Below are 8,992 nucleotides of genomic sequence, written 5' to 3' on the forward strand. Positions count from 1 at the left end.
AATAGAGAAACCTCTCAAGGTGATTTTTTTTAATACCCACCCATCGTATTTAAACCATTATGTTTCATTTGTTTGATTTTTTTTTTTGGTTATTTGAATGGTTATTGTGTATTTTCTTGACACCAATGAAAACGGTTGGTGTTATTATAGATTTTGTGCTTGATGAGCTGTTATTTTGAAGTTTAATGTGGATTTTGTGTATTTTCGTGACAATATAAAAGTGTTAGTTTGATGTTTACTGGATTTTGTGGATTTCTTTAGAGCCGACGGCAACGAATCTAGATAATGTTCTAGGTTTTAAAAATGTTTATTTTATCATTGATTTGTATAGGTTTGTCTCATATTAGGTTTCAATTGTTTCTTTAGCTTTCAAACATGTTTTCTTTATGGTTGATTTGTTTAGGTTTGTCTCAAATCAGGTTTCAATGGTTTCTTTAGATTTCAAACATGTTTTCTGATGATATTATTTAAAATGGACCTAAAATTGTAGACGTATCAAGGTATTTCGTGACAAACATTGTTCAGGTATCAAGTGATTTCGAGACAAGATTGTCACGAACTTAGTGGGTTTCGTGACAATATTGTCACGAACTTAATGGGTTTCGTAATAGTAATGTCACGAACTCAATGCGTTTCGTGGAATTATTGTCACGACAACCAATGGGTTTCTTGATAGTATTGTCACAAACTCATTGAGTTTTGTGATAATATCATCACAAACTCAAAGGATTTTGTGTTTTTCCTAACAACCTTGTCTAGACCTCAAGCGATTTCGTGATCGTGCGAATCATTTATGTTGACTATTTGTTGATAAGTTATCTACTGTTAGGACAAGTGGTTGGATAGTCAAATTAGTCCCATGTGATGGAGTCAGCTTAGTTTGATAAGTTAAATGTGGTTTCTATACTTCGCCTAATAATTAATAAGCTAACGTATTGTCACATTCTTTTATTTATTTTTTATTTTGGTAGGACGTCCTTAGTTCATTGACATGCCTTGTATCACAAATCATCCAAGATTATAAGTCACCTTGTTTTAAGATATGGGTATTTTGATGGGGTTGGTCCGTCAAATGAGTCTTTGGTAATGGAGTGTGGTGGGTGACTGATGGAGTTCACAAAGGACCATTTCGCGTTGATCACATGATTAAGGTTTGATGAGGACTACGGAGAGCAGCCACTGTACGAAAATGTGGTTGAGAACGGGATGTATGAAGACACATTCCGCGATGGCGCGTTGGGTAAAAAAAAGGGCAACATTGATGCCGTCATTAAGACCAGCAAGAGTTGGTCGGACGAGAGGAGAGTGACACTACTTCTCATACACTTTCTGTACAACGTCATCTTCGTATCCGAGAAGACTGTCAAGTTTCCATCCTATAGCTACATCCGAGGTGTTCAACAACTATCTGTGAGGCAACGTCATGTGGGACTTCTTCTTCAAAGTTGTGAAGGGATTTGTCATCAAGGATACCATAGTAGCCGAAAAGAATCCTAAACTTCACTAGTCGGGTTTTCTACTCCTGCTCCAGGTTTGGAGCTACGAGTGTATTCCCAGGTTCGTTGCCCTTGAATTTTCTCATGTACTCAATGAACATGCAACATCATTGATGTGGAGATGGACTACGTCACAAAGGCTGGTCTTTGAACAAAGTCATGTAACCACTTAACTTTGTGACTCTGTCGTCACAAAATCAATTCAACTTTGTGACAACAAACTCACAAAATCTAGTGGTTTTGTTACAAAAAATTCATGTAACCACTAGAATTTGTTTTTGGTCGTCATGAAATTAATTCAACTAAGTGAAAACAAAGTCACAAAATCAATAAAAGTCACTTAACCACTGGATTTCGTGACTTTGTCGTCACAAAATCAATTAAACTTTATGACAACAAATAGTTTCGTTGCAAAAAAGGTCATGAAAATCCAGTCATTTGGTGACAATAAAGTCACGAAACCACTGGATTCTGCGAGTGTCACGAAATTAAGTCAATGAAACGAAGATTACCTCGTGATTTGACAGGAAGCCTCCATATTATTTTTTCCTCCCTTTCTTCTCAGAGATTTGAAGCTAATCACCACAGCCTACGCAGATTCAACCTCACCACCTACGGGCTTGAAATCGATGTAGGAAAACAAAAAAAAATTAGAATAAACCTCAAAGTTGTTTAAACGTGCATGTTCTTGATACAAAAAAATTGAATAAACTTTATTCTCACTTAGTTGAAATAATTTTGTGACAACAAAGTCACAGAATCCAGTGGTTACGTGACTTTGTTGTCACGAAACCACTTGTTATCGTGACTTTTTCTCACTTAGGAAATAATTTGTGACAATAAAGTCACGAAATCAATCGGTTACGTGACTTTGTTGTCACTAAGCCAATTGATTTCATGATTTTGTTGTCTCTGAGTTGAATTGATCTATTTGTCTCCTAAATCTAATTCTCTCCTATTTGTGTACATGCATTGCAGATTCAGATGTCTTCCGTAGAAACAGATCTGAATGATTTTAGATTTGAGTTTTTCAAGTGGAGGAAGGAGTTGTCAAGGAAATGCGAGCCATGTCAGAGAACTTAAAAGATGTTATGGACAGTCAGGTTAAGTAGTTGAAGTTTTAGGAGAGTCCTGAGAGAGATTCTCAAGAAAGATCCCTCAATCAACAACCACCAGTTTCAGGACCAGATCCATCAATTAACAGCAACTAGATCCCTCAAGAAGAGGTGAAGGAGAAAGAAAAATATTAAAGAGCATGCGAAGATGACCAGAATAAGGAAGAACATGGCAAGAAAGTATAATAGGACAAAGAAGAAGAAGGAACAAAATAGAATAGGAGAATAAGGCAAAAGAGGACGAGAACGACGAGAAGGTCGAGAAAAAGAACGAACAAGTAGACGAGAACAAGTCAGATGAAGTAGAGAACAAGGAGTGCAATGAAGTGGAGAACAAGTCAAAATCTAAAGAAAAGAAAGAGGAGTCCAATGAAGTGGAGAACAAGGAACACAAATATGAGAACATGGAGGAAGAAGAGAAGAAATAAAAAAAAGGAAAATTTAAAGAGGACGATCTAAAAAGGAATAAAGATGATAATGAATATGATGAAGATGGTGGCAGAAGTCCTGAAGATGAAGGGGCAAAAGAAGCCGAGGACCAGACTTGAGATGAAGATTGTGAAGACTAGACACGAGCCAAAGCCACCAAGGAATCTAAAACACCCAATTCACGACCCGAGGTGGTTGATGATGTCAGTTCCCTTTTTATGACTACTGCGATAATTGAACGAGTCATTATGATTTCTTGTTCACCTGAAAAGCTTTCTCTTCCAATGAGGCCTCAAATGGTTTACATGCCGACACATATGCCGGTTGTGTTTATGAGGTTCACAAGACCACTTCGGGAGCCATCGGCCGATCCACTATCCGACTCAATGGACGAGGCCTCCGAGGGTGACTTGAACCCCATGCAAAATGGATTAAACTTGGGCTTAAAAGTTCTTACAAAACTGCGTAAGTATCTATCTCTCTCTATCTTTCTCCATCGTACAATAATTCCACTAAATCCAATAGTTATGTAACAATGTCGTCAATACATTATAGCGTTTTGTGACTATGTTATCACAATATTAAGCGATATCATGATCATCACGAAATACAGTGTTTTCGTGACAATGAAATCACAAAATTCATATATTTCTTGTTTGTAATGTAATGACTAGATTTTATGACGTTAACGTAATATCTTGACAATAAATTAACTTAAATATTGTTCTTTTTAAATTTAATTTCCATACCTAATTTTTTTTACAGGGTGGAGAGAAAGGCGAAGAGGAATTATCTCCCTCGTTCAATTTTACGGGGGCATAAATTACTGGAAAAACCTGGTTTTACACGTTATGGACCCCGGTTGAGTGGCTGGTGGAAAGATATGTCCACAAGACCTAGTTTTTTTTGCGCCAAGGATGACAAACACCGATTTCTCCATGTTTTATGTTCTTTGTGTATATAAAATAATCTTTGTGTATATAAAATAATGAGAGAAAAAAAAACTTGTTTTTTCGTGACTACGTTTCATGTCATTGTTATTTCATGACAATGGTTCCTTGATTTTATGAACTCGATGTAAGAAAATAATATCCATGCTTTTATTAAATTTATGTATTTCATGACAATGGCTCCTTGGTTTTCCGAATTGACTTGGATTTTTGAAGTGAATGTAAAACTGTGTTTGGTGTTTGTTGTTTGTTATTTATACTCTCAACTCTTAAATTTTGTGTCAATAATGTCAGAAAATAACTAATTTCTTGAGCACATTGTCACACCATTGGAATCTTGACAACATTGTCACTGATTTCTGTGAATTCAGGACATTGTTGTCACGAAATAGTGTAACTTCAATCAGTAATGTTAGTCACTAAAAGTGTTAGCTTTAAACAAAGTTTAGTAGGTTTATTTTCATTTCCGTAGCATATGGACATCGATTTCTACTACTTCTGAAAGAAGAAGAAGTACGGGAATGTATGAAAGCCGTTTACGGCAACCAATTTTACTTTATACCAATCCTTGATCGGCTCCATAATGTTTAGTTAGAATAGTCGAACAAGGGCCACTGCGATCGTGGAGACGTGGCACCACTGATTGGGGGGAACATGAGATGTGAAAAAGGCAATACATAGAGCCTCAACTTCTAGAAATCGCATGCAAAATTTTTCCAAGAAACTTATTAGCTCACTATCTGATTCTCAATTACTTGTTCCTTCATGTTTCCCTTGTTAGTCCATACGTTCTTTTTGTATTTTTTTCATTATTATAAATAAAGCTCCGCGCTTTTTTTTTGTCTATTCTTTCTTCTCACAAGTCGTTTTATTCAAATACATTGACGAGACTCGAGACCCGCACTTTTTCTCCACCAACAAATATAAATAGGACATAAATTACGATTTTAACCCCTTGACTAGTGAAGTGCATCCCGCTTCATCAGTTTGGTGTCGTCTATGGGAACAGTCAATCGAATCTTTGATGTTTAGGATTTCAATTTTTATTATATCCGACAAATCGAGCATATTAGTAATGACGAATAAACAAAGCTTCGCCCGAGATGACTTCGGAAGCCTCCTCTGAACTTAAGATCATGTTGGACGTCTTCATTATGAGATAATCTGAGAAAGATAAATCGAACCGAGCGTTCTCGGTTAAAATAAAAAAGCAGGCCCAAACCAACCGAATCATTTCGGAGAAATTGGACAAGGTGACTTCATGACAGAACGAGCTTGATTACTGCCTCATTGCGATGGGAATTAGTTCCACAGGGTCGACGAGAACCCACCTAGGATTACCTACCCCTGGGGAAAGAAACGTCCATGGAGGAATCCGCTTGGATTTCAATGAAGTTCCCACTACACCGATCTCCGTGGATAGGTAGTGCAACCAACTCCCCAAGATAGGATGCGAGGTCTAGGATCTTTGGATTCTGGACCACCGTTCGAGGTTCGTAACTGCATGGTACCTGAGCATGTCAGGTAAAGGGAATGCTTAGCCTAGTTCGGTAAAATCGCTAACAGGTCGGTTCAGGCTAAGGTTCGCGAGAGAAATTACAAATTGGAGCAGATCCGAGCTACCTCCTGACGACCAAAGCCGGACTCCGCGCGATGACCTCTCGTGTGCATTATGTAACGAGTGCAGTGCCAAAGATCGATCATTTGATTGAGGAGACGAGGAGAACTCTGTTCACTCAATGAATCTCCAACGTCCGAATACAGGACGCTAACAAAATACGACTCTCAACGTATAATGGTCTCAGAGATCCATATTCCCATATTACGACATTAAAGATTGTTGATGGTCGGGCATATTTAGATGAACGCGACCGGTCACTTTCTTCTATTTCCGAGAACCTAGCAAGTCTCGCCCTCGAATGGTTTTCAAAGCTGGCTGAAGGTTCACTAGATAACTTCAACATGTTTTTTGCAGCTTTTCTGAAACATTATTCGATGTTCATCAAAGCTGAAGTGTCAGATGCAAACCTAGGGACTTGTGGCCAATAGTTTAAAAAACCTATTAGCGCGTATATAATGAGACTCAAAACTATCTTGTCTATAGCAGCTAGAGTTAGTAATTCCATGACTTTAGCGACACTTAAGTACGGACTTTGGCATGATTCCTGGTGTTAAAACAGCTAGTGGTTAAAAATTCTACAACGATTGAGGATGCACTGCACCGTGCAACAAAATTTGCGAAAGCCGAGGAAGAAACACGAAGGAGTCAAGAAAGCCGACCTTGACTTTTCGGAATCAAAACATCTCGTACAAAAGAAATTTGACGCCCTACCAAAGAGGAAAATAAACATTCAATAAAAAAAGCCAAGGCCAAACAAGCAAGACAATGACCCGCTACCCACTCCTCAATTCACTTTTAACGTCAACGATAGAGGAAAAGGCTGGAAGCAAGGGAAAAACTTTCCTAAGAGAAGTGATGTGTGGGAAAAAGACCAAATGGCCTTATGTGCTCACCACAAAGCGCACAGACACCACACGATTGATTTCTCATGTGATGAAAGATACACTTGATAAGAAGTTCATGGATGGGGTAACTCGAGGGTTTGACCTCAATATGCCTATTATAGTGTCGAAATCGACTCCCGAAAAAAGACATCATTACTACGAATCCTATCCCCAGTCTGGCAGGACCCAAGACACGACACCAATGGACTTTGCGAGCCATACGCAATGCCTAGCTTGCACGAGGCAGGTTTCCAACGAGGCCCGAATGAACAGACCATGTCACCCGAGCTCCGAGCGGATCCCATGAGCCTCAACGCAAGGCCTAACCCACTAGGGTAGGCCACACAGATTTTGAGCTGGGCCCGGGTCAGCAAGAACAGGTTCGCTACATTAAAGTTGTCGACGAAGACGTATCTGAAACAGTTTAAAGATAATGACTTGTGGAGCGTAGCTGACTTTATGAATCGCATCTAGAAGGATTTTTTCCTTGAATGTGATCGGATCAAGGCATACCGGGCGAGGAAGCTTGCTAACATTACAATTGGAGGGTCGTTCAAAGAACAATATGGTGCATTATGGAATTATACTGCTTTAGCTAAAAAGATCGAACCCCAAATCAACAGTTGAAATAGAAAATTAGGCAGGCCTTGATGCTAAGCTAGTATTCAAACGTATTTATATATGCTTTCACGGTTGCAAGTCAGGTTTGTACATTGTAGGCCAGTTATTGGCATGGATGGTTGTCATATCAAAGGACACCACCTCGATCAACTTCTAACGGTTGTTAGGCAATCAAAATCAACATGAAAAACTCCATGTTCCTTATTGCCTACGCTATAGTTAGACTTAAGGAAAGTCATCGTTGATGTGGTTCTTGAATTTACTGAAAGATGATGTCAACATAAACAATGGCCAGCATTGGACCTTTATCTCCGACAAGAAAAATAAGGTTATGAACGCATAGAATATTGCGTATTTGGCTGGAGAATCAAACTACCGAGTGTCTAACATGTACGGTTCGACAACAGTGAACCTAGCACGTGGTACTTGCTCAACGAAGATTTCAAACTCTTTGGGATCACATCGGAAATCCGATTAGAATCAGAATTCTGGTGGTAACTTCAAAAAACTAGTCCTAAAGACTATAATGATTTTTTGAAAAACGCTTAGATATACATCAATGCCGAGGAGGCCAAGCGGGTAGCACAGAAGTCTGAGGCCCCAAGGCCTCGGCATGAGGAACATCGAGGACGATGTACATAAGACTCCCATCCATCAAAGAAGAGCAAGTCGGAAGCCGGCCCCAAAAAGTCTTTCGCAAGTAATTTTGATAGATATCACCCTCTTAATAATCCAATAGAGGAAATATTTGCACTTACTCGAGAAAAAAGAGGATTTTGGGAAACCTAGTCGGATTAGGAAGGATGTCTCAAAAAGAGATAAAACCAAGTAATGCGTTTCACAACGACGTGCGACACCAGACAACCAACTGTTTCAACCTGAAAGAAGCTATAGAAGCTTTGATCCGAAGAGGATCGTTAAAGAAATTCAGATCGGATCAACCTGAAGATCAAGAAAAAAGAGAAGTCTATGTAGAAATCTCTCTAATAGTCGGAGGACCCCACGTAGGAGGTAATACACGAAATGCCCAAAAGAATTACGTCCGCGAAGCCCAAGCCAGCCATCGACAAATCCTTTTCGCTACCACTCAAAGGCTGAACAAGATCATCAAGTCGAGCGTGGAACCTATCACTTTCACGATCGAAGATGCTCGGAATGTGATGTACCCGCACAACGACCCACTGCTAATCTCGGCCCTAATAGGTAACCGACTTGTTCACAGGATCCTAGTCGATACAGGAAGTGCGGTGGACGTCCTCTATGAAGAGATCTTCATAAGGATAGGACTCAAGGAAGACTCATTAGCCCCTTCTCCGAAAAATCTATACGGATTCATTGGTGATTCTATTCGGCCCCGGGGTATTATCCCAGTCCCAATAACTGTGGGAGAGGTCCCGAAATCTAAGATTACCAATCCATTATGGGTAGTAGTCCCCAGTTCGTCCTCCTTCAATGCGATCATCGGTAGGCCCACATTACAGGCACTCGGAGCCATAACATCCGTGGAATACCTAAAAATGAAATTCCCCATTAGCGAGGGAATTGGTGAGGTTCAGGGAACCCAAGCGTTAGCAAGGAGTTGCTACGCGGAATATCTAAAGAACAACGAGAACAAAGCCACATAGAAGGTGATGACAATCGTCTCTGATTTCGATCAACGTCTGCCGAGCCTAGACGCGATTAAACCCGGAGACGAGATTGAAGAAATCACACCTGATCCAAAATCAGCCACTGAAGAAGCTCAGAATCGGGAAATATCTCGAGTCAGGTACGAAATCCAAACTTTCTAATCTGTTGTCTAAAAACTTGGATATTTTTGCATGGTCTCAAGCCGATATGATATGAATAGATCCCGAGCTAGCATGTCATAAGCTGA

At 39.6% G+C, this 8,992-nt stretch overlaps 1 protein-coding gene across 1 annotated transcript; it reads left to right on the forward strand.

The window, feature by feature from the left end:
* The first annotated feature begins 7,919 nt into the window (after nt 1-7,919).
* Nucleotides 7,920-8,741, forward strand: LOC149394976 (uncharacterized). The gene has a single exon (XM_089614169.1). It carries the CDS (start codon nt 7,920-7,922, stop codon nt 8,739-8,741), a length of 822 nt encoding a protein of 273 aa, XP_089470295.1.
* The last annotated feature ends 251 nt before the right edge of the window (nt 8,742-8,992 follow it).

The sequence above is a fragment of the Urtica dioica genome, chromosome 5 (genome assembly GCF_054948205.1).
Source record: "Urtica dioica subsp. dioica isolate 48M chromosome 5, U.dioica_male_clone48M_v1_H2, whole genome shotgun sequence".
Lineage (NCBI taxonomy): Eukaryota > Viridiplantae > Streptophyta > Magnoliopsida > Rosales > Urticaceae > Urtica > Urtica dioica.

Coding starts and splice junctions, on each gene's coding strand:
- LOC149394976 (XM_089614169.1), top strand. CDS start 7,920: ATGTCTCAAAAAGAGATAAAACCAAGTAATGCGTTTCACAACGACGTG.